This window comes from Vulpes vulpes, chromosome 3, assembly GCF_048418805.1.
Source record: "Vulpes vulpes isolate BD-2025 chromosome 3, VulVul3, whole genome shotgun sequence".
NCBI classification, from domain to species: Eukaryota; Metazoa; Chordata; class Mammalia; order Carnivora; family Canidae; genus Vulpes; species Vulpes vulpes.
The window spans coordinates 47,751,191-47,778,108 of record NC_132782.1 but is presented as its reverse complement, the minus strand read 5'-3'; the positions used below and the strand labels follow the sequence as shown (position 1 = coordinate 47,778,108).

General features: G+C 38.7%; 1 protein-coding gene across 8 annotated transcripts in view; it reads right to left on the bottom strand.

Moving 5' to 3' along the window:
* The window catches only part of IFT80 (intraflagellar transport 80), a 127,801-nt gene that overhangs the window by 51,681 nt on the left and 49,202 nt on the right, over positions 1-26,918 (bottom strand). For all 8 annotated transcript variants that reach the window (XM_026016446.2, XM_072752370.1, XM_072752375.1 and 5 more), the window contains one exon: positions 26,086-26,223. In XM_026016446.2, the coding sequence (XP_025872231.2) occupies positions 26,086-26,223 (138 nt within the window). The remainder of the gene's footprint in view (positions 1-26,085; positions 26,224-26,918) is intronic.

Below are 26,918 nucleotides of genomic sequence, written 5' to 3'. Positions count from 1 at the left end.
CACCTGGGATGCTTTTATAAAAGATACCAAAACCCAGGAATCCAATCAATTAAATCCAAGAAATTCTTGGGATGGGATCTGGGTATATTTTTTAAAGTTCTATATGTGGTTTTAACATACAGCCACTGTTCTACAAGGAAAGCAAAATCTGCAATTTGGTTTAAGACTATCATTAACAACTGGCTCAGTGTTAATACGCTGCCAGTTCATCTGCCAACTCTTGAGAAAATTACATGACTGGTGTCTTAGCCTCTAATCCAGCTTCTCATAGTTATGTGTAAACTTGGGTTTTTACATTTGTTACCAAGTCCATGCTTGTTCTGCTCACCGCATGATAGGCCAAAGAGTTGAGAGGCTGGATATTGGGGGCAAGGAAAGTGACTTACTTTGGAAAGTCAGCAAATCAAGGAGATGTAGGGCTTTTGAACCAAAGAATCATCTTCCCACTGCATGAGATTTGAGCTTCTCATTTCATGTTAAGAGAGGGAAGTGGGAATTTGCAAATCTTATCTGTAACTTACCTGAATGAAGGGCTAAGCAGAACTTTGATTTCTTAGTCATTGCTAGGATTGGTCCTGAATTGCAGTTACAAAGATGCAGTTTTCTATTACTGTTATAACAAATTACCACAAACTTAGAGTCTTTTCTAAGTCATAACTCCAACATGGTTTTCACTGAGCTAAAATCAAGGTATTATTGGCAAGGCTACATTTCCTTTTGAAGGCTCTACAGGAGGACCCATTTCCTTGATCATTCAGGGTGTTAGCAGAATTCAGTCTTTTATAGTTGTAGGACAAGGAGGTTCTCATTTCTGTGCTGGCCACAGGTAACTTCTAGGGGCCACCTGCTGTGGTGGCCTTCCTCCATCTTTAAAGCCAGCAACAGGGGATCCCTGGGTGGCTCAGCAGTTTAGTACCTGCCTTTGACCCAGGATGTGATCCTAGGATCGAGTCCCACATTAGGCTCCCTGCATGGAGCCTACTTCTCTCACTGCCTGTGTGCCTCTCTCTCTCTTTGTGTCTCTCATGAATAAATATTAAAAAAAAAAAGCCAGCAACAGCAGAATAAGTTGCTTTTACTTTCAGTCTCCTCCTCCTTCATCCTTTAACACAGCTGGGAAAGATTCTCAGCTTTTAAGGATTTGTGATTAGACTGGGCCAATCTGAATAATCCAGGATAGTCTTACCACCTAAAAGTTCATACCCTTAATCACATCTACAAGTTCCTTTTGCCTTTTAAGGTAACATATTCACAGGTTCTGGGGATTAGGGAATGGACATCTTTGGGGTCCTATTATTTGACGACCTACTGTGAAATTATAGCAGTCAATTTGGGGATTTTATTATTTTTTATTTTTAAAAAAGATTTTATTTATTTATTTGAATGAGAGCACACAAGTGAACGAGCATGAAGGGGGGAGGGGCAAAGGGAGATGGAGAGGCAGACGCCCTGATGAGCAGGAAGCTTAACTGTAGCTGGACCCCAGGACCCTGGGATCATGACCCAAATAGAAGACAGTTACTTAGCTGACTGAGCCACTCAGGTGCCTCAATTTGGAGATTTTTAAAGTTTTTTTTTTTTTCCCTAATGATTCAGATTCAGATATGAGCATGAATCATGATTCATTCATATATAAGCATAAAACAAATGAACCAGTGCTTTTACCACTTTTTAGTAGTTTGGGGTTTGTATTTTTGGCTTTCAAAAGGTTTATTCACAATTAAAAAGAAACTAAACAATAATCTCATCATGTTGTCACCAAGTGGTAGTAGGATCTTGGTACTGTTCACATAGTATTGAATTATCAAGGATATCCAAAAGGAAACATTAAAAAATTATTGAACAAGTTACTTTTAGAAAGAAAAAAATGGGTTTATGAAATCAAAGAAAATATGCATTTAATAGTCTATCATGCAAATTGTATAGAAAGTATTGAAATCATACAGGCATACCTTATTTTATTGCACTTCACTTTATTGCACTTTGTAGATACTACATTTTTTACAAATTGAAGTTTTGTGGCTATCTGCATCAAGCAAGTCTATTGACCCTATTTTTCCAACAGTATCTTGTAACTTCATGTCTCTGTGTCACAATTAGGTAATTCTTGCAATATTTCAACATTCTTCATTATTATCATATGTGTTATGGTGATCTGGGATCAGTGATGTTATTATTGTAATTGTTCTGGGGCACCATGAACCATGTCCGTATAAAACAGCAACCACAACCTTAATCAGTTGGCAGCCATCCACACTAAGGCAAAACCTTCCACTAGCAAAAAGATTACAACTCACTGAAAGCTCAGATGGTGGTTAGCATTTTTTAGCAAGGAAGTATTTTTAATTAAGGTATACATTGCTTTTTTAGACATAATGCTATTGTATACTTAATAAAGTATAATATTGTGCAAACATAATTTTTATATGCACTAGGAAATAAAAAAAATTCAACTTGCTTGCTTTATTGTGATATTTGCTTTATTGCAGTGGTCTGGAACCAAGCCCACAAAATCTCTGAGGCATGTATGAATTAAGAAAAAGCAAGCTATTATTTTTTATGAATACTTCCTGATAGTATAAAAAAATTATACTGAGATAGAACTTTCCTTAGAGAAAATATGAACATCTTAGAATCCTGAAGGGAAATCCTTAAGGATCAATTTTAAGTTATTAAATCTATGGCTCCTAAACAGATGATACTGCAAATAATTATGTATGGCCTAATGGTCTGGAAAAAAAAATCTATAGAATTTCTTTAAAAGGGAAGGAGGTGAGAAGGGAAAGTTAATTTAAAAATGATGAAATAAAAGGAAATAACATCTTTCCTTAAATCAAAATAAAGGACTTAAACATTTTTACATGATTGGTATCTCTGGCATTGACAAATCAGAATGTGTAAATATTGAAGTTTATTTTATGAGATATTTATATATGTAGGAAATAATATGAGAGAGATTTTAGAAGAGGAAATTGTACCACTTAACCCCCAAATGGAGGGTGGAAGAGCAATGACATATCGTGTATAAGGAGTTATAGGTGGATTGGTCCACATGTAATGGGAGCTTTTGCATGATTTTAGCATATGTATACCTAAAAAACATTTGTCAACAGAAGTAAAGTTCTATACTTCTAGACATAGATAATTAAATTTAAATCTTTAGGTACTGAAATCAGAAAAAAGCAAATTCAAATTTGTGCTTCGTGGTTAAAAAAAAATCTCTAGTCATTAAAAAAAAATATTTGGGGGGAAGCCTGGGTGGCTCAGTGATAGAGCACCTGCCTTCAGCTCAGGGTGTGATCCCAGGGTCCTGGGATGAGTCCCATATCCAGTTCTTTGTTGGGAGCCTACTTCTTCCTCTGCCTGTCTCTGCCTCTCTGTGTGTGTCTCTTATGAATAAATAAATAAAGTAAAAATTTTTAACTTAGATTAAAATTTTTTAAATGTTTTTAAGTTATTTGACCAGAGAGGAAGTTTACTTCAACCAAGTTTAGTCTTATCCTAAATAAAGACAGACATATCTAAAAGTTCACCATTATTCTATTCCTTCTCTATTTTCCCATGATTATAACCTTTGCCATTAAATAACTGTTAATTATCTGTTTACAAGCTTTGCACAGTGGCAGTACCAGAGCCAATGAGATTTATCCAAAGCACGATTATTGCTAATTATCTGTTTACTTATCAGTACTCCTTCCTAGAGAACACATATTATTCTTTGACTAGCTAGAGTATCATAAAGAGCTTAGACACATCAATATTTGTTAAATGAATTAATGAATGAATTAATGAATGAGTAAGCCTGTGTCCTTAGGAAAGAATTCCTTCCCAGAGCTCAATCATGACTTCAACCTTTTTAAAATTAAAAAAAAAAAAAATCCAAGTAACAAATTAAAAGCCAAAAATTTAGAAATTTTAAAGTAGTCTTCTCAAAAACATCAACCAAACTGATTAAATGGACCAATTCTACTAATGACCTAGTCAAAATGCTGCAATGTACATCAAGTTACTGTGTTAAGTAAATGTAAGTCATTAAAAACCAAAACAATCTCTTTTGTCTGTACGATGATCCATTAAAATATGATATTTATGTAATAGCTGCTATGTGTTAGGTATTGATTTCTAGAAGATTAAAAGTTAGTTCTATAATAGAACCCTGATTTTGTTATGCTTGGTGAATTTCTCAATTCTGATAGCAGGGTCTCATACTGTAAAGGAAGGACAGTTCCTTGACCTGGCTTCTGGAAGATATCCCTGTAACCTTGTAGTCAATTCTTTTTGCTTAATGGTTTCTGCTACTTGTATCCAACTATAATAAAATGTAGAATAAGTATGAAATTATAGGATCAGCCACACTTCTCTAGCACTACTTGAGTTTTTCCCATTTCTAGTATACCATGTGCTGTGCTGCCTCTTCCTATATAGCAACCTTATATCTACAACAAAGAAACAGGGCAGCCCGGGTAGCTCAGCGGTTTAGCGCCACCTTCAGCCCAGGGCGTGATCCTGGAGACCCCTGATCAAGTCCCACGTAGGGCTCCCTGCATGGAGCCTGCTTCTCCCTCTGCCTGTGTATCTGCCTCTCTCTCTCTCTGTGTGTCTCACGAATAAATAAAATCTTAAAAAAAAACACACACAAAGAAACAAACAACACCGTACTACTAGTTATGAAAGGAAGCAAGCAGTATGTCCAATGGCCATGGAAGGGATATCATAGAACGGTGGAGTTAAAAGGAAAGAAGCGATCACTTAGCCCATTTAACTTTGTAAATTTATCACTGAAGTCTTAACTCTAGGGATCTACAACCATGTCAATACTACTCGTACATTAAAATACAATACAATATAGGGCGCCCGGGTGGCTCAGTGGGTTAAGTGTCTGACTCTTGATTTCAGCTCAGGTCATGACCTCAGGGTGGTGGAATCAAGCCCCCTGTCTAGCTTTGCACTTAGTGCAGAGTCTGCCCGAGATTTTCTCTCTATGCCCCCCGCCCCCGCCCCTGCAGCTCATGCTCTCTCTCTAAAAAATAAAATCATAAAAAAAAAAAAAAAAACACACCATCACACTGGACAGCACAATATGGAGAACAACTGAGAACGCGCCTATAAAGGATGTTTCATCTCTCTAAGAAAAGAGACCTTTGGGATCCCTGGGTGGTGCAGCGGTTTGGCGCCTGCCTTTGGCCCAGGGCGCGATCCTGGAGACCCGGGATCGAGTCCCATGTCGGGCTCCCGGTGCATGGAGCCTGCTTCTCCCTCTGCCTTGTCTCTGCCTCTCTCTCTATATATGACTATCATAAATAAATAATAAAAAAAAAAATTTAAAAAAAAAAAAAAAGAAAAGAGACCTTTTTTCCCCTGTATTCTCCCAAACTGCTTAGGCATATAGTTCCTCACCAAGGAATCAAGAGATATGTATACTAAAAACCATGACTTGACTATAATAACTTACAAAAGTACCTCCCAAATGCCAACATCACCCTTTTCTTTACTGCTGCTATATATATATTTATAAATATATATAAATACACTAGTTTAAAAGAATTCTCAACAGGGATCCCTGGGTGGCTCAGTGGTTTAGCGCCTGCCTTCGGCCCAGGGCATGATCCTAGAGTCCCGGGATTGAGTACGGCATCAGGCTCTCTACATGGAGCCTGCTTCTCCCTCTGCCTGTGTCTCTGCCTTTCTCTCTCTCTGTAGCTTTCATGAATAAATAAATAAAATCTTAAAAAAAAAAAAAAAAGAATTCTCAAAAACATATCTTTAGCCAAGTTGGATGAATTCAATTCATAAAAGCATGTGTTCACAAATCAAGTTTAGGAGGAAGAGACGACAGATGCAAAGTTTCTCACATTTCTTTGTTACACTAATGATTTTTAAAATTAATATTCTCTCCCACATACCAGGAATTAGGAAATTGCAGGCTATCTTAAATTACATGTGTTGACATACATAATTGACAATGAGAAGTTACATATAGCAGTAAGACCAGTTACTAAAGATGATGAATCATTGCAATTATTGTAACTGAATGGAAGAATGAATGAACAGAGGGTCTTTTTATTAGAATGACTGCATATTTGCGAACAGAAGGAAAAAAAAATGGCAAAAGTTCTCTTATACAAGCAATAGCACCACCTGCTGATTAATAAAAGCAACAACATCAGTTAATTTTAAAATTTGGCCAAAGGTACCTTATATATTCAGATTTTTTCCCTTGAATTCTGTTCCATTTAATATGATATAATACAATTCGTTAGTATATTCTGTATATTTATTTACAATAACTGATTTGATTTGAAAGTTTCTACTTCACATTATTTGAATCATGCATTTCTCAAAAATCAAAAGTAAAAATAAAATTTATTATGAAATCAAGGGAAAAATTATGGTACGATGACTTTTAATTTTTATTCCACAAGTAATTTACTTGTACCATAATTTATTTTACTAACCACTCAATAATATATATTTAATTTGTGTCTGATATTCCCTGACCACCTCACCTAAAATGACATCTTCCTTACCCAATCTTATTTTTTATGTCATTTATTATCATTTAATATATTATAAATTCATTTTGTTTGTGTATAGCTTTTCATCTGCTAGAATGAAAACTCTCAAGAGCAGGTATTTATTTTGTTTACTGCTGTTTCTTTAACACCTAGGGCAAGTGCCTGGCATATAATAGACTCAAAAAATATTCATGAAGGAATCAATGAACATGAAAATAGATGACCAGGGATCCCTGGGTGGTGCAGCGGTTTAGTGCCTGCCTTTGGCCCAGGGCCTGATCCTGGAGACCCGGGATCGAATCCCACATCGGGCTCCCAGTGCATGAAGCCTGCTTCTCCCTCTGCCTGTGTCTCTGCCTCTCTCTCTCTCTGTGTAACTATCATAAATAAATAAAAATTAAAAAAAAAAAAGAAAATAGATGAACAAATGAATATGCAATGCATCTTTAAACTTCCTTGAAAGGATAATAGCTGTGTTAAAGTTTCAAGGATCTTGATAGATTTTGCCAAATTATACTTGAGAAAAGTTGTACCAATTAATACTCCTTTTGTTGCTTTTTGAGGAGGCCCATTTTCCCATTTTTCAATGAGTGGAAAATGGCATTATACTGTGATTTTTATTTGTATGATGAAGAGACTGATCATATTTTTGGGTTCTGGGGGCATTTACAATATACCCCCTTTTTTTTTTTTTGCTCATGTTTTTTTAGTTCAAGACTTTCTATTTGATTCCTTTTCTGTAATTTCTATTTATTGATATTTTCTATTTCTTCAGACCTTGTTCTTTTGGTTTCTTTTTTTTAAAGATTTATTTATTTTATTTCAGAGAGAGAGTGAGTGCACATGGGGGGTGTGGGGTGGAGCAAAGAGATAGGGAGAGAGATAATCCCAAGAAGACTCCCCGCTGAGCATGGAACAGGATGTGGGGCTTTGATCTCACCATTCTGTGATCATGACCTGAGCTGAAACTAAGAGTCAGATGCACAACCAACTGCGCCACCCAGACAGCCCTGGTTTCTTTTTGATCTTTACCTATGGTTTTCTTTAGCACTTTAAGCATATTTAAAGTCTTTATCTAATAAATCCAATGCTAGGCTTCCTTAGGGATAGTTGTTTTTTTTTTTTTTTTTTTTTTTTTGCAAATGGGCCATACTTTCCTGCCTCTTTTGTATGCCTTGTAATTTTTTGTTGAAAATGGATGTTTTGGGATCCCTGGGTGACGCAGCGGTTTGGCGCCTGCCTTTGGCCCAGGGCGCGATCCAGGAGACTCAGGATCGAATCCCACATCGGGCTCCCGGTGCATGGAGCCTGTTTCTCTCTCTGCCTGTGTCTCTGCCTCTCTCTCTCTCTCTCTCTCTCTCTCTCTCTCTCTCTATCATAAATAAAAAAAGAAAGAAAGAAAATGGATGTTTTGAATATTATAACATGGTAACTCCGGAAATTAGATTGTCCTCCCTCCCCAGGGTTTGCTATTGTTTTCTTAGGGCTACAGTAATTTCTTGTGTTTTTTTTAAGATTTCATTTATTTATTTGAAAGAGAGAGAAAGCATGAGCAAGGGAGAGGGGGAGAGAGAGAGGGAGAAGTAGACTCCTCACTGAGCAGGGAGCTCAACTCCAGGCTCCATCCTAGGACTCTGGGATCATGACCTGAGTCGAAGGCAGACGCTTAACTGACTAAACCACCCAGGTGCCCCTGAAGAACTTTTTAAAAACCTGTAATGGTCAGCCCTGGTGGCATCAGCAGTTTAGCACCGCCTTCAGCCCAGGGTGGGATCCTGGAGATCCGGGATCGGGTCCCATGTCGGGCTCCCTGCATGGAGCCTGCTTCTCCCTCTGCCTGTGTCTCTGCCTCTTCCTCTCTCTCTCTATGTCTCTCATGAACAAATAAATAAAATTAAGGAAAAAAAACCTTTATTGATCTGTACAATTGATAAATAGTCATTAAGAAAAGTTCACACTAAACAAAATCATATAAAGAAGGAAAAGATGACCCAAATATAGTACTGGGTACACCTTTATCTGCATAGTTAGACATATGAGTATACAATTTTATACAGGTGGAATCACAGAATAACATGTTCTCCTATAAACGTGGTCTTTTCACTAAATAACCATGGATATCTTTCTAGGTTATTAAACATAATAGCTCTTCCCTATTTTAAATGAATTAAGGGTATTCCATTTTAGGTATAATCAAATAATAACCTGAGGAATGGATAAGCAAAATGTGTCATATTCATATATTGGAATATTATTTGTTCAAAAAAAGGAATGAAGTACCAATATATGAAACGACATGGATGAACCTTGAAAACATAGTAAGTCAAAGAAGCTAGTCACAGGAGGCCACATACTGTATTATTCCATTTATATGAAATGGCATGAATAGGGAAATCCATAGGAAAACAAAGGTGATTAGTAGTTGCCAAAGGCTGGGTGTTGGGGAGGGAGAAATAGGAATTAATAGTAAATGAGTATGCGATTCCTTTTAGAGGGGAGGAACATGTTCTAAAATTAGAGTGTGGTGGTCATACAACCCTATGAATACATTTAAAAATACTGAATTATATACTTTAAATGCGTAAAATGTATAGGATATAAATTACGACTCAAAAAGCTGTTTAAAAAAAGCAGGCAGAAACTTAAGAAGAGACACTGGATGAAAACGGGAAAATAGGGATCCCTGGGTGGCGCAGCGGTTTGGCACCTGCCTTTGGCCCAGGGCGCGATCCTGGAGACCCAGGATCAAATCCCACGTCGGACTCCCGGTGCATGGAGCCTGCTTCTACTTCTGCCTGTGTCTCTGCCTCTCTTTCTCTGTGTGTGTGTGACTATCATAAATAAAAAAAAAAAAAAAAGGGGGAAATGGTATTGAGTGAATTTCCATTTTTTACAACCTTTTATCAGAGCAGACCCTAGTTGGTGCCAAGCATTGTGGCTAAACCTCAGATAGAAACTTGCTGTCACTGACAGAGAAATCAGAGGATAAAGTTCAGGCTGATCATGCAGTTGGAAACTGAGGGGGGAAAATCCGAAAAGAGAAACAGAGAATTCATCTTTCCTCCAGAAAGAAGACAGAGCCTGAAGTCTGAGTTCAGTCAAGTTAACTCCCTGTTAACAAACACAGAAAAATCAGTGCTCTTTAGTGAAACATAACAAAATCCAGACTCATTACTATGTATTGCTCACAATGTTCAGAATACAATTCAAAATTACTAATTATACAAACACACAAGAAAAATGGCCCAAGAGAAAAGGCAATTGATGACAAAATGCTAGAATTAACAGAAAATTATTTTAAAGAACCTATTATAACCAAGGTCTTAATGGAAAATATGATTTTGAACATATTAATAACAGAAAATCTCAGCAAATAAGAACTATGAAAAAATAACCCAATGGAAGTTCTAGATGTGAAAAATATATGTGAAATTAAAACTCACTGGATGGGCTTATGAAAAGATCAGAGATAATTAATGAAAGAACTACTAAATGAAGATAGATCAACAAAAATTATCCAATTAGAAATCTGAGAAGAAAAAAGATTGGAAAAATTTGAATAGAGCCTTGTTGACCTGTGGGATAATATCAAAAGTCTAAAAACATTCACAACTGTGTTCCAGCAGGGAAGGGAAGAAAGAATAGGACAGGAAAAAATGTGAAAAAATGGCCAAAACTTACCCAACTTAGGTGAAATCATAAATTTATATATTCAGGAAATGTACAGAAGCCCAAACAAAACAAATACAAAGAATACTATACACTATCAAACTGCAGGAAACCAAAGACAAAGAGAAAATCTGTAAAGCAGCCAGAGCTAAATGCCACTTTATAATCAGAACAATGATACAAAGAGTTATTTTTTATCAAAAGGACCAAAAGAAAGTGGGACAATATTTTTAAAGTGCTCAGAGGAAAAAATAAAACTCTGTCAACTCAGAATTCTAAACCCAGTGAAGAAGTCCTACAAGAATGAAATGGAAACAGACATTTTTTAGATAAACAAAAAGTAAGAAAATTTTTAACCAGCACATGTATCCTGAGATACACCTAAAGGACAATTTTTAAGCTGAAGGCAAATTATATCAGGTGAAAACTAGAATCTTCAGGAAGCAATGAAGAGCACTAGAAACGCAGAACATGTAGGTAAATATAAAAGACTACTTTTATTCTCTTAATTTCTTTAAAATGATTATGACTTTGATTTTTTTTAATAAATTAATTTTTATTGGTGTTCAATTTACCAACCTACAGAATAACACCCAGTGCTCATCCCGTCAAGTGTCCCCCTCAGTGACCGTCACCCATTCACCCCCACCTCCCGCCCTCCTCCCCTTCCACAACCCCTAGTTCATTTCCCAGAGTTAGGAGTCTTTATGTTCTGTCTCCCTTCCTGATATTTCCCACACATTTCTTCTTCCTTCCTTTCTATTCCCTTTCATTATTATTTATATTCCCCAAATGAATGAGGACATACATTGTTTGTCCTTCTCCGATTGACTTACTTCACTCAGCATAATACCCTCCAGTTCCATCCACGTTGAAGCAAATGGTGGTATTTGTCGTTTCTAATGGCTGAGGAATATTCCATTGTATACATAAACCACATCTTCTTTATCCATTCATCTTTCGATGGACACCGAGGCTCCTTCCACAGTTTGGCTATTGTGGACATTGCTGCTAGAAAGTTCGGGGTGCAGGTGTCCCGGCGTTTCATTGCATCTGAATCTTTGGGGTAAATCCCCAACAGTGCAATTGCTGGGTCGTAGGGCAGGTCTATTTTTAACTCTTTGAGGAACCTCCACACAGTTTTCCAGAGTGGCTGCACCAGTTCACATTCCCACCAACAGTGTAAGAGGGTTCCCTTTTCTCTGCGTCCTCTCCAACATTTGTGGTTTCCTGCTTTGTTAATTTTCCCCATTCTCACTGGTGTGAGGTGGTATCTCATTGTGGTTTTGATTTGTATTTCCCTGATGGCAAGTGATGCATTTTCTCATGTGCATGTTGGCCATGTCCATGTCTTCCTCTGTGAGATTTCTCTTCATGTCTTTTGCCCAATTCATGATTGGATTGTTTGTTTCTTTGGTGTTGAGGTTAATAAGTTCTTTATAGATTTTGGAAACTAGCCCTTTATCTGATAGGTCATTTGCAAATATCTTCTCCCATTCTGTAGGTTGTCTTTTAGTTTTGTTGACTGTATCCTTTGCTGTGCAAAAGCTACTTATCTTGATGAAGTCCCAATAGTTCATTTTTGCTTTTGTTTCTTTTGCCTTTGTGGATGTATCTTGTAAGAAGTTACTGTGGCCAAGTTCAAAAAGGGTGTTGCCTGTGTTCTCCTCTAGGATTTTGATGGAATCTTGTCTCACATTTAGATCTCTCATCCATTTTGAGTTGATCTTTGTGTATGGTGAAAGACAGTGGTCCAGTTTCATTCTTCTGCATGTGGATGTCCAATTGTCCCAGCACCATTTATTGAAGAGACTTTCTTCCAATGGATAGTCTTTCCTCCTTTATCGAATATTAGTTGACCATAAAGTTCAGGGTCCACTTCTGGGTTCTCTATTCTGTTCCATTGATCTATGTGTCTGTTTTTGTGCCAGTACCACACTGTCTTGATGACCACAGCTTTGTAGTACAACCTGAAATCTGGCGTTGTGATGCCCCCAGATATGGTTTTCCTTTTTAAAATTCCCCTGGCTATTCAGGGTCTTTTCTGATTTCACACAAATCTTAAAATAATTTGTTCTAACTCTCTGAAGAAAGTCCATGGTATTTTCATAGGGATTGCATTAAACATGTAAATTGCCCTGGGTAACATTGACATTTTCACAATATTAATTCTGTCAATCCATGAGCACGGAATATTTTTCCATCTCTTTGTGTCTTCCTCAATTTCCTTCAGAAGTGTTCTATAGTTTTAGGAGTATAGATCCTTTACCTCTTCGGTTAGGTTTATTCCTAGGTATCTTATGCTTTGGGGTGCAATTGTAAATGGGATTGAATCCTTAATTTCTCTTTCTTCAGTCTCATTGTTAGTGTATAGAAATGCCATTGATTTCTGGGCATTGATTTTGTATCCTGCCACGCTACCAAATTGCTGTATGAGTTCTAGCAATCTTGGGGTGGAGGCTTTTGGGTCTTCTATGTAGAGTATCATGTCATTGGCGAAGAGGGAGAGTTTGACTTCTTCTTTGCCAATTTGAATGCCTTTAATGTCTTTTTGTCGTCTGATTGCTGAGGCGAGGACTTCCAGTACTATGTTGAATAGCAGTGGTGAGAGTGGACATCCCTGTCTTGTTCCTGATCGTAGGGGAAAGGCTCCCAGTGCTTCCCCACTGAGAATGATATTTGCTGTGGGCTTTTCATAGATGGCTTTTAAGATATCAAGGAATGTTCCCTCTATCCCAACACTCTGAAGAGTTTTGATCAGGAATGGATGCTGTATTTTGTCAAATGCTTTCTCTGCATCTAATGAGAGGATCATATGGTTCTTGGTTTTTCTCTTGCTGATATGATGAATCACACTGATTGTTTTACGAGGGTTGAACCAGCCTTGTGTCCCGGGGATAAATCCTACTTGGTCATGGTGAATAATTTTCTTAATGTACTGTTGGATCCTATTGGCTAGTATCTTGTTGAGAATTTTTGCATCCATGTTCATTGTTCATCAGGGATATTGGTCTGTAATTCTCCTTTTTGGTGGGGTCTTTGTCTGGTTTCGGAATTAAGGTGATGCTGGCCTCATAGAACGAATTTGGAAGTACTCCATCTCTTTCTATCTTTCCGAACAGCTTTAGTAGAATAGGTATGGTTTCTTCTTTAAACGTTTGATAGAATTCCCCTGGGAAGCCATCTGGCCCTGGACTTTTGTGTCTTGGGAGGTTTTTGATGACTGCTTCAATTTCCCCCCTGGTTATTGGCCTGTTCAGGTTTTCTATTTCTTCCTGTTCCAGTTTTGGTAGTTTGTGGCTTTCCAGAAATATGTCCGTTTCTTCTAGATTGCCTAATTTATTGGCATACAGCTGTTCATAATATGTTTTTAAAATCGTTTGTTTGTATTTCCTTGGTGTTGGTAGTGATCTCTCCTTTCTCATTCATGATTTTATTAATTTGAGTCTTCTCTCTCTTCTTTTTAATAAGGTTGGCTAATGGTTTATCTATCTTATTAATTCTTTCAAAGAACCAACTCCTGGTTTTGTTGATCTGTTCCACAGTTCTTCTGGTCTCGATTTCATTGAGTTCTGCTCGAATCTTTATTAACTCTCTTCTTCTGCTGGGTGTAGGATCTATTTGCTGTTTTTCTCTAGCTCCTTTAGGTGTAAGGTTAGCTTTTGTATTTGAGTTCTTTCCAGGTTTTGAATGGATGGTTGTGTTGCGATGTATTTACCCCTCAGGACTGCTTTTGCTACATCCCAAAGATTTTGAACGGTTGTATCTTCATTCTCATTAGTTTCCATGAAATCTTTTTAATTCTTCCTTAATTTCCTGGTTGACCCTTTCATCTTTTAGCAGGATGGTCCTTAACCTCCACGTGTTTGAGGTCCTTCCAAAATTCTTGTTGTGATTTAGTTCTAATTTCAAGGCATTATGGTCTGAGAATATGCAGGGGACGATCCCAATCTTTTGGTATCGGTTCAGACCCGATTTGTGACCCAGTATGTGGTCTATTCTGGAGAAGGTTCCATGTGCACTTGAGAAGAATGTGTATTCAGTTGAGTTTGGATGTAAAGTTCTGTAGATATCTGTGAAATCCATGTGGTCCAGTGTATCATTTAAAGCTCTTGTGTCTTTGGAGATGTTGTGCTTAGAAGACCTATCGAGTGTAGAAAGCGCTAGACTGAAGTCATCAAGTATAAGTGTATTATTATCTAAGTATGTCTTGACTTTGGTTATTAATTGATTGATATATTTGGGAGCTCCCGCATTCGGGGCATATATATTGAGGATTGTTACGTCCTCTTGTTGGATAGATCCTTTGAGTATGATATAGTTTCCCTCTTCATCTCTCACTATAGACTTCGGGGTAAATTTTAGTTTATCTGATATAAGGATGGCTACCCCTGCTTTCTTTTGAGGACCATTTGAATGGTAAATGGTTCTCCAACCTTTATTTCCAGGCTGTAGGTGTCCTTCTGTCTAAAATGAGTCTCTTGTAGACAGCAAATAGATGGGTCCTGCTTTTTTATCCAGTCTGAAACCCTGCGCCTTTTGATGGGGTCATTAAGCCCGTTCACGTTCAGATTTACTATTGACAGATATGAGTTGAGTCATCATGATACCTATTCTGTCCTTGTTTTTGTGGATTGTTCCACTGGACTTCTTCTTAAAGGGGAATTTTAAGAGTCCCCCTTAAAATTTCTTGCAGAGCTGGTTTGGAGGTTACATATTCTTTCAGTTCCTGCCTGTCTTGGAAGCTCTTTATCGCTCCTTCCATTCTGGTGAGAGCCTGAGAGCCTTGCTGGATAAAGTATTCTTGGTTGCATGTTCTTCTCATTTAGGACCCTGAATATATCCTGCCAGCCCTTTCTGGCCTGCCAGGTCTCTGTGGAGAGGTCTGCTGTTACCCTAATACTCCTCCCCATAAAAGTCAGGGACTTTTTGTCTGTTGCTGCTTTAAAGATCTTCTCCTTATCTTTGGAATTTGCAAGCTTCACTATGAAATGTGAGGTGTTGAACGGTTTTTATTGATTTTGGGGGGGGGGATCTATTTCCTGGATCTGAATGCCTGTTTCCCTTCCCAGATTTGGAAAGTTTTCAGCTATGATTTGTTCAAATACATATTCTGGCCCTTTGTCCCTTTTGGCGCCCTCGGGAACCCCAATTAAACGTAGGTTTTTCTTCTTCAGGCTGTCGTTTATTTCCCTTAATCTGTCTTCATGGTCTGTTAATTGTCTGTCTCTTTTTTCCTCAGTTTCCCTCTTTGCCATCAACTTGTCTTCTATGGTACTCACTCGTTCTTCCACCTTGTTAACCCTCGCCGTTAGGACTTCTAGTTTGGATTGCATCTCATTCAATTGATTTTCAATTTCTGCCTGATTAGATCTAAATTCTGCAGTCATGAAGTCTCTTGAGTCCTTTATGCTTTTTTCTAGAGCCACCAGTAGCTGTATAATAGTGCTTCTGAATTGGGTTTCTGACATTGAATTGTAATCCAGATTTTGTAACTCTGTGGGAGAGAGGACTGTTTCTGATTGATTCTTTCGAGGTGAGGTTTTCCTTTTAGTCATTTTGCTCGGTGCAGAGTGGCCAAAAACAAATTGTATTGGGAAAAGGAGAAAAAGAGAGAGAGAGAAGGAAAGAAAAGAGAAAAAGAAAAAAGAGAAAGAATTTAAAAAGGGAAAAAAGAGAAGAAAAAGAGAAAGAGAAAGAAAGGTGAAAAAAAAGGGGTGGGGGAAGCAATCAGAAATCAAAAAGAAAGAAAAAAAAAAACACAAAACAAAACCAAAAAACAAAAAACACGGGGGAGTATCTTCTGATTCTGTATACTCTGAGTCCCTTGACTTCCCCGGAACTTGTCCGTCTAGCTGGTCTTCTGGGGGAGGGGCCTGCTGTGCTGATTCTCAGGTGTTAGCACTTGGGGGAGCTGCTCTGCCCCCTGCCTGGTGCAGGACTCAGTGGGGGTTGTTCACCCCGTGAGGCCCCGGGAGGAAGCCACAGTGGCGGGGGCAGCTCTGGGACCCTGGAGTCAGCTCCCGCAGTAGCTCCGGGGCTCTCCGTCTGCAGGGCCTGGAGGCTCCGGGGCGGGGCCGCTGATCTGCTCAGCTGGGGCAGGAGCGTCCTCGCTGTCCTGGGCCCTCCCGGCCTCTGCCTGTCCCGGGGGAGGCTGGATCCTGGGCTGTGTCCCGGCGCCGTGTGCTCCGGGGCCTGCGCTGTTGGATTCGCTCCCGCCCCGCAGCCCCCTCCGCGGAGCTCCGGGTCCCGCCGTGCGCGCTGCAGCCCTTAGGGAGCTCGGGGCGCTCTCCCGGGGCGCAGTTCCTCTGTTACTGTCCCAGGGAGCCCGAGGGCATCCCCACCTTTCTGGGGATCCTGCTCCAATTCCCCGGGAGGCCTTTCCGCGGGGAAGGTCGGTGCAGCTCCTGCTCCTCCGGGACGGGGCTCTCCTGTCCTGGGGACACTCGCCCCGGCCTCAGCCCGGCTCCTCGCGGGGCCCCTCCCCCTCGAAGGCCTTTTGTTTCTTTATTTCTTTTTCCCCGTCTTCCTACCTTGATAGAAGCGCGAACTCTTCTCACTGTAGCGTTCCAGCTGGTCTCTCTTTAAATCTCAGGCCGAATTCGTAGATTTTCAGGATGATTTGAAGGTTATCTAGGTAATTTGTTGGAGACAGGTGATTTGGGGACCCTACTCTTCCGCCATCTTGCCCCTCCTCTGATTATGACTTTTAATTTTTTTTTTTTATGATAGTCACAGAGAGAGAGAGAGAGAGGCAGAGACACAGGCAGAGGGAGAAGCAGGCTCCATGCACCGGGAGCCCGACGTGGGATTCGATCCCGGGTCTCCATATTCGCGCCCTGGGCCAAAGGCAGGCGCCAAACCGCTGCGCCACCCAGGGATCCCTGATTATGACTTTTAAAGCAAAAATTATAACATGCTGTGTGATGTAATACTAATAATAACTATAGCATAAAGGAGAGGTAGATAAATGGAGTTATGTAGATAGAAAGTTCTTATATTTTACACAAAATAGTATAATATTAACTCCAAGTAGTATATGAGACAAAATAAGCCTCAAGTAATGCCCTTTCTCTCTGGGTAAAGGACCACGTAGAAGGGGGCCCTGGTAAGCTAGAACCCTTTTGACATAACTACCCTAACTCCAGGCACTCACCATGAAAGAAGCCATAGCACCCTCTCCAGTAGACATGGAATGCTGTGGAGACAGCGGATAGAACGCTATGAATCATTCCACCCTGTACTCAAAGAGCAGAGGTCACACCCCTCCTCTTCCCTACATGGTGCTGCCAAGGCTATGAGGTAGACCATTCCAGCCCTACAATACTGAAGCAGTGGTCCTCCTTGATCAGCACTGCGAAAACCAACAAGTGGGACCCTGTCTACCATCCCCAGTTTGCACTAATGACAGGAAAGAGGCACCCAGCTCCTCTCAATAAGAGTTGGAGTAGGATTATGGAGAGAAGGGAGCCACAGAAAGGTGTTAAAGCTTTAAGTCTGTGTATGAAGCTTCTTGAACCCCATCAAGCAGCCCATACATGCAACCCACTAGAATCAACAGAGTAACACTATGACAATTGTACTGCAGTGTGGAGGAAATACCACTTAGGTTTCAAATTTGCCTTGGGGTTAAAAACAGGGCAGACCAGAATAGCACTGCAACGGCTTTAATTTTTTTTTTAATTTTTTAAAAAAATTTATTTATGATAGTCACACAGAGAGAGAGAGAGAGAGAGAGAGGCAGAGACACAGGCAGAGGGAGAAACAGGCTCCATGCACTGGGAGCCCGATTTGGGACCCGATCCCGGGTCTCCAGGATCGCGCCCTGGGCCAAAGGCAGGTGCCAAACCGCTGCGCCACCCAGGGATCCCACTGCAACGGCTTTAAAAAGGAAACTGATATCTGAACCACAGTCCTCAAAAGTGAAGCAGGACATGGGTTCTCAATCCATATAGGTAACTAACTGCCTGACTAAAGAGAAGCTATAAATAGAAACCAGGGTTATATATCAGCTTAGTGAGAGTCTTTTAAAAATAGCTAATTTTATAATGAAAGTTAATGGCAATATTAAATTTATTGTATAACAGCTGAGTTAGAGTAACATATCTATTCATAAATATATAAAATTTCTGCTTTTTCATCATAGGGAATACAGTTGATAGTATCATAATAGTACTGTATGGTGACAGATGATAGCTACACTTGTGGTGAGCACACTGATACATATGGACTTGTCAAATCTCTATGCTGCGCATTTGAAACTAATGTAACACTGTGTGTCAACTATACTTTCATTTAAAAATCTCCTTTTCTGGGGTGGCCTGGGTGGCTCAGCCGTTTAGTGCTGCCTTCGGCCCAGGGCCTGACCCTGGAGACCCGAGATCGAGTCCCAGGGTAGGCTCCCTGCATGGAGCTTGCTCCTCCCTCTGTCTGTGGCTCTGCCTCTCTCTTTCTCTCTCTCTGTGTCTCTCATGAATAAATAAATAAATTCTTTTTTAAAAAATCAGCTTTTTCAATATTCCTGTCATCAATCTAGTTACATACTTGCACAGTAAGAAAGGTATTCAAACCAAAACCTCATCTATCATTAGCTACCTCCAACCAAGCATTTGAGCTTGTTCCTCTCCACTAGAAATATTAAAAGAAAATGTTTTAAAAATCGTATTTTTCTACATTTAATATTTCTCAGATAACCAGAAAGTTTACATTACCATCATTCTTTGAAGCTTATTTTGTAAAATTACCATCTAATTTTTGTCAAGGAAGCCTAGATAAGAATTTTTAATAAAATGTTAAGAAACACTGCATTCAACTAAAAATTTGTGAAGAGCTCTCAAAATAGAAATCTAATAAATATGTAGTAAGTGCTGGGGTACATATCATTCCTGAGGACCAGATTCTTACATCTAGTATTGAAATTCTTCCAAAAACTCTGGCTCTGGATAAATGATTACTACTACTTAAACTTTCAGTTGCAGGTTATGAGAGAAAAAAAGAAATGAGCTACATTTAAGAGTAACATTTCCAGGTTAAAGAGAACATCTACTTCCTTCTTAAAAGAAGCCTTAGCAGGTCTTTTCAAGAGATAAACAAATGTGTGAGAAAAGCATCCAATATCAGCTGACTGAAATTTTTGGTTATTTTTTTTTAAGATTTTATTTATTTACTCATGAAAGACAGAGAGAGAAACAGAGACACAGGCAGAAGGAGAAGCAGGCTCCATGCAGGAAGCCCGATGTGGGACTCGATCCCAGGACTCCAGGATCATGTCCTGGGCCAAAGGCAGATGCCCAACTGCTGAGCCACCCAATCATCCCTCAATTTTTGGTTCTAAGTTGATATCACTTACTTGTTAAGTAGAAAAGATGAAGAATCTCAATAAGCATTGCCTTCTTACATTTCATCACACTAAAATGCCTTGATCCTCCAAATAGATTAGTTCCCATTTCTAGGAACAGCCTATACCTCCTAGTAAAATGTATTGCAACTGTAATTAAATAAGTGTGTAATCCATCCTTTAATATCTATCTTAGTAACAAGAAAATAAACTCCACAGGACCACTTGTTTTTGTTTTTGTTTTTTTAGATTTTATTAATTTATTTGAGAGAGCATAGAAGGAGAGAGAGGGAGAAGCAGACTCCCCACTGAGCTGAGGGCCCAACACGGGGCTCAATCCCAGGACCCCAAGATCATGACCTGAGCTGAAGATAGATGCCTAACCAACTGAGCCACCCAGACACCCATTTTTCTTTTCTTTCTTTTTTTTAAATTTTATTTGAGAGAGAGAGACAGAGACTTGGCATTTTTTTTTTTTAAGATGTGCAGAAAGTACTTATACAGGTAATTTGGTTTTGACTCAAAATGCTTACAGCATTTATACCTTAGGAAAGAAAATTATTCCTCAAGAAACATGTAATGATTGCATAAAAGGGTTCCAAATAATTTTTGTGAAAATATGCAAGGCAAAAATAAAAACAAATCCACTGAATTCCCATTGACAATTCAATGAATATAAAAACTCCAACGGTATTTACAACTAGTTATTCTGGGTTAGTTTAGAAAATTAGGAGACAATATAATCACATACATTATTCATATACTATAAACTTTTTCCCAATAGCAAAATGATAAAGAGTATAGATTATTCTTGAAAACTAGATTTTTACATATCTAATACTGAAATTTGGCCACGGAATAGCCCCTGGGTAAATGATGACTACTAGTAATTACACAATTTAAGTTACAGATTATGAGAGAGACAAAATATTATATCCCCAAAGTAATTTTAAATGAGACAGATGCCAAAGAAGAATCAGAAGAATAAGTTACATGAATTTTTTTTAAAAAAACTTAGTCTTTTCAATTAGACTACTCTTTTGGTATCATCTTCATTATCATTTCTTCTTTCACCTCCAAAAATAAAGCATTTGTTCTATAACAGGCCAAGCATTAACACTTTCAGAACTCAGAAGGAATAATCAAACATCTTACACGTTTTACTTAAATATTCCCTGAAGTGTGGTCTGAGGACCACCTAATAAAGGTAACCAGGGAACTTCTTAAAAATACAACTCTTTGGACCTCATTCTACTGAGATTTTGGTTCATCACATTATAAATAGGGACCCCAGAATATATAGTTTAGCAATACCCAGGTGATACTTATGAACACTGAAATTTAGGTAATTTGATATATCGTTGTAATGACCGCACAGGGATCTAATAAAATTATATCACACAAAGCCAGTACAAATTATATCACACCACTTTTCTGCCCCTGGACGCCACCGAGTAAGCATCGTTAAAGTCTCCCCTCCCACCACCGTCATGTCTAAGTCAGAGTCTCCCAAAGAGCCTGAGCAGCTGCAGAAGCTCTTCATTGAGCTTTGAAAAAACTGATGGAAGTCTGAAGAGCCATTTTGAGCAATGGGGAACGCTTACGGACTATGTGGTAATGAGATCAAATACCAAGCGCTCCAGAGGCTTTGGGTTTGTCACATATGCCACCGTGGAGGAGGTGGATGCAGCTATGAATGCAAGGTCACACAAGGTGAATGGAAGAGTTGTGGAACCAAAGAGGACTGTCTCAAGAGAAGATTCTCAAAGACCTGGTGCCCACTTAACTGTGAAAAAGATTTTTGTTGGTGGCATTAAAGAAGACACTGAAGAGCATCATCTAAGAGATTATTTTGAACAGTATGGGAAAATTGAAGTGATTGAGATCATGACTGACCGAGGCAGTGGCAAAAAGAGAGGTTTTGCTTTGTGACATTGATGACCATGACTCTGTAGACAAGACTGTCATTCAAAAATACCATACTATGAATAGGGTAGCCCGAGTGGCTCGGTGGTTTAATACCACCTTCAGCCCAGGGTGTGATCCTGGAGTCCCAGGGTGGAGTCCCACGTCAGGCTCTCTGCATGGAGCCTGCTTCTCCCTCTGCCTGTGTCTCTGCCTCTCTCTTTCTCTCTCTCTCTTTCGTAAATAAATAAATTAAAAAAAAAAATACCATACTGTGAATGGTCACAACTGTGAAGTAAGGAAAGCCCTATCGAAGCAAGAGGTGTCTAGAGCTTCATCCAGCCAAAGAGGCCGAAGTGGTTCTGGAAACTTTGGTGGTGGTCATGGAGGTGGTTTGGGTGGGAATAACAACTTTGGTCATGGAGGGAACTTCAGTGGTTGAGGTGGCTTCAGTGGCAGTCGAGGTGGTGGTGGACAGGGTGGCAGTAGGGATGGCTATAACGGATTTGGTAATGATAGAAGGAACTTTGGAGGTGGTGAAAGCTATAACGATTTTGGCAATGAAAACAATCAATCCTCAAATTTTGGACCCATGAAAAGAGGAAATTTTGGAGGCAGAAGCTCTGGCCTCTATGGTGGTGGAGGCCAATACTTTGCTGAACCACAAAACCAAGGTGGCTATGGCAGTTCCAGCTGCAGCAGCAGCTATGGCAGTGGCAGAAGGTTTTTTTTTTTTTTTTTTTTTGGCAGAAGGTTTTAATACTGCCAGGAAACAAAGCTTAGCAGGAGAGGAGAGCCAGAGAAGTGCCAGGGAGCTACAGGTTACACCAAATTTGTGAACTCAGCCAAGCACAGTGGTGGCAGGGCCTAGCTGCTACAAAGAAGACATGTTTTAGACAATACTCATGTGTATGAGCAAAAAACTTGAGGACTGTATTTGTGACTAATTGTATAACAGGTTATTTTAGTTTCTGTTCTGTGGAAAGTGTAAAGCATTACAACAAAGGGTTTTAATGTAGATTTTTTTTTGCACCCATGCTTTTGATTGCTAAATATAATAGTCTGATCATGACACTACATATATGTGTCTTAAAAAAAAAATTATACCACACCATAAGATGCTATCCTCAGGCCAGCAACCCAGACAGTAAGGTATTCAAATTGAAATCCAGGTAATTATTCTTGACTCCTCCCACTTATTTTTTCAAAAGATTTTATTTATTTATTCATGAGAGACACACACAGAGAGAAAGGCAGAGACACAGGCAGAGGGAAGAGCAGGCTCCTGGCAAGGAGCCCGATGCAGAACTTGATCCTGGATCCTGGGATCACGCCCTGGGCCAAAGGCAGACGCTCAACTGCTGAGCCACCCAGGCCTCCCTCTTCCCACTGTTTATAGCAAGAGTTTACCTCCTGAACCTGCCCACTTCTTCCCATCCCCACTGCTATTCCCTATTATTCAGGACAACATCACTTACTTGTACTCTGCAAAAGCCTCTATTTAGCCATCCTGCCTACAGTCTACTGTCCCTCTAATCCTGCTGACCTCAGAGTACACGTCCCTAAAAATGCAAAATCTAATAAGGTCACTACTTAAAATGGACCAGTGGCTCACTATTGCCTGAGGATAAAATCCAAACTTTTAATTTTTCTAACAGACTAATTCCTTGCCTTTACATGTTCTGTTCCCTCTCTTGTACCACAGTTCCTTTGATACCAAAGCAATATTTCCAATATTTGAATATTACCATGTTACTAGCCACCATCCATGGCTTTCTAATCACTAACACACCAGTTTTCCAATTTGACTGTTTCAGCTGTTCAAAGGAAATCTTATACTGGATGCTTAAACAATAAAACTGATTAATGCAGAGCTTTTCTGGTTGCCATTGGAGATGACCAGGAGGCTCAACCCCCTTACCTCCTTTCTACCCTATAGCAACTTTTAAGAGTGCTTCAAAGAAAGTAATTCGATTTTTTTTTCTTAAAAGATTTTATTCATTTATTCATGAGACACAGAGACACAGGCAGAGACACAGGCAGAGGGAGAAGCAGGCTCCTTGCAGGGAGCCAGATGTGGAACTCGATCCCGGGACCGAGATCACTCCCTGAGCTGAAAGCAGACATTCAACTGCTGAGCCACCCAGGTGTCGCAGTAATTTGGTTTTTAAAAGCTAGACTCTCTTACGTGGCAAACACAGATCTGGTCCAAGAGCATCTTTTCTGCACAAAGGTACCATACATGGATACCCAAAAGTTCCTTCTGACTGCAACTCTCTTCCCCCAACTTTTCTCCTTAAAGAACTACTAATTCTTCAAGCTTCAGCTCTCCAGTCAATATTCACAGGCAGAATTAAGCTCTGCCACACCTTCACAGTGCTTGCATAAAATAAACCTCCTGTATAGCATTTATCAGATTGTACTATGAGTCTTATAGCCTGATTCTCTACTAGATTGTCAACAACTTGAGTAAAAATCTTTACATCAGGATCCCTGGGTGGCACAGCGGTTTGGCGCCTGCCTTTGGCCCAGGGCGCGGTCCTGGAGACCCGGGATCGAATCCTACGTCGGGCTCCCGGTGCATGGAGCCTGCTTCTCCCTCTGCCTGTGTCTCTGCCTCTCTCTCTCTCTCTCTGTGACTATCATAAATAAAAAAAAATTAAAAAAAAAATCTTTACATCTCTCTATCCCCAGTTTCTAAAATACTCTGATGAATAATATACATATGATGTCTATTGAATAAAAGAAAAAAAAATATAAATGTTAATCTCAAGTCCTTAAAAAATTATTACAATGTCTTCAGTCTATTCAATGAAATAAGGTAAAAGAAAATCCTTTTCCAGAATAGTTAACATTCTAATAATAGGTTTGGTGTTTAATGAAATAAAACTTTATTTATTTTTAAAGATTTTATTTATTTATTCATGAGAGACACAGAGAGAGAGAGAGGCGAGACATAGAGGGAGAAGCAGGCCCCTTGCAGGGAGCCTGATGCAGGACTCGATCCCTGGACCTGGGATCATACCCTGAGCCAAAGGTAAATGCTCAACCCACCCTGGCATCCCTGAAGTAAATCTTTAGTTCAGTTATTTGGATTAATCCAATGGCCCACATTCTTAAATTTTTAAGTATTTCCATAAAAATTGTAATTTAAAGATTATTTATTTTAAAGAGAAAAAGAGAGCACACATGCACAAGCAGGGGAAGAGGGGAGAGGGAGAGAGAGAATCCTCAAGCAGAACGCTGCTGAGCTTGGAACCAACATGAGGCTTGATCCCAGGACCCTGAGATCATGACCTGAGCTGAAACCAAGAGTCAGATGCTCAACTGACTGAGCCATCCAGGTACCCCAATATGGCAATTTAAAATTATCTTGCTTAAATTGATTTATTAGTGAATTATTGAGTATCTACTGTGTTATATAGATGATAGAGAACCATTAAGCTAAGGGATCTTACAGGCTATCTAGGTAGTCAATAATAATGTACATAAAATGGAAATGGAAAATGTAAGAATGAATAACAGTCTATAGACTTAGAATCATTGCTGAAAAATTAGATGAAAATGAGATTGTGATAGAACATCTTGATGTTATAACTAAAAAAAGAAGACCTTACATAAGAGGAAGTTAGAAAAAGAAATACCTATGGAAGGTATCAGGAAAGGAAGTCAAACAGGAGATGGGCCTTAAAGAATGGATAGAATTCAGTTAAGACAGTGGTGAGAGTAATCCATGAAAGGAAAAGTTGAGTAAGGATGTTAGTAAGGATCAGAGAAGATTCATGAGCCTGATGAGCAGAGATACAAATTAGGGAGTTGTGAGAAAAAAAGACTGAATGGATTTTATGGCATCAGGGTTCAGAGAGCTTCTAAAGCCAGGAAAAAGACTTCATATTTTATGTGATAGAAACCAAGTAACCAGAAAGCTTAATAGATCATTTATAAAGCTTTAATAATTCTAAATTAATTGTCTTATTTTGCATTCGAGGAAAATAAGCCACAGAACAATTATGTGATTTCCTCTTAGTTAGGAATAATACAGAGTAACCCCACTTATCACTCGGTTGCTTCTGGAACACTTTGATGAAGTAACTCCTCATTCAAGTATAATGGGTAAATGCAGTTGAGCTTGGCTATTTGCCTAGGTTCTAAACAGAATTTGTATCAAGAAGGGCATACTCTCTTGTGAGAAAAAAGTCCTTCATGTATTCAAACATGAATTCTTGACAAAACCCAACTCCTTTGGTTTTAAAATGATGATTTAAAAAATTTACTAATTCCATACCAAAAACAAGCAAGAACAATTTCTCTATTAAATATATTGACAGTTAAAAGAAAGGTTTAAAAACTGAACTCTCCATATTGGTTGGGTATAAATTTTAATACTTTAACTACTTCACCATCTTAAATCATACTTAAAATAAGTATTTCCAGAAAGACAAATAATAGAGAATGTACCCATTCTTCAAATTGAACTTAAAGAGTTTATATGGTCCCATAAATCTGGAATTGATTGAACCAGTATATTCAGAAGACAAATCAGAAAGATGCAGTCAAATACATTCATTGAAAATATTTTTTAAAGATTGAGAACCAGGTGTGTTGTGCATAGCCACATTTATGACAGCACATCTGTGGTTGTTCACCGTCATAGCTTACCCCAGTTTTATCACACAAGCGTAAAGTATGAAACGATCCAACAGCAAATAATTCTCCATCTGGAGCCCAGGCAACTGAGGTAATAGGATGCTCATGAGGTAGTGAATTGTACAAAGGACGGCCATAACTATCCCATACCTAAAAAAGTATATTTAAAAAAATCTTTTATAATGGTTGTCACATTATTACAAACAAGTTTGTCCTACAATAAGGTATCAATTAAAGATTTAGAAATCATCACTTTATAATAGTAGTAATTAGTCTTTACTATCATACAAAGCTGTACTCTTTAAAACTCAAGTATCTCAAAAAAATTTATACCATTGTATAATTTTCCAATTTCACTAAATCTTTGATTAATCATATAGCCTACACATTGAGTCCTTTTAAGTTTAACAATAGTTTTGAGATACTCAGTTTTTTGCTTAAAATTTTTTGCTCAGTAAGTGTTCTATCAACTCCCCCTATAAATATTTATTTCAATTAAATTTCCTCTAATTTCAGTTATATTAAATCTTATTTTTAGTATAAATTATTTTGGTCTGAAGCTGAGCAATGTTTAATAAATCAGTAAGATTGATTTCTAAAACTTCAACTGAGTTGATTTAAACAGTCAGTAAAACTAGGAGTTTTATTTATGTTCCTATTCATTAAATCAAATTCTATAGCTAGTGAGATAGGTCAATGAGAAAGTCAACACCTTAAAATACTACTTTAAATTATAAAATAACAATTTGCCAAAGTATTAGATATAAAAGATAATTGCTAAAGTGAAAGACTAAAGAATATTCTTATATGCTAAATACTTTTCAGCTAAATTTAATTCTTTCAGC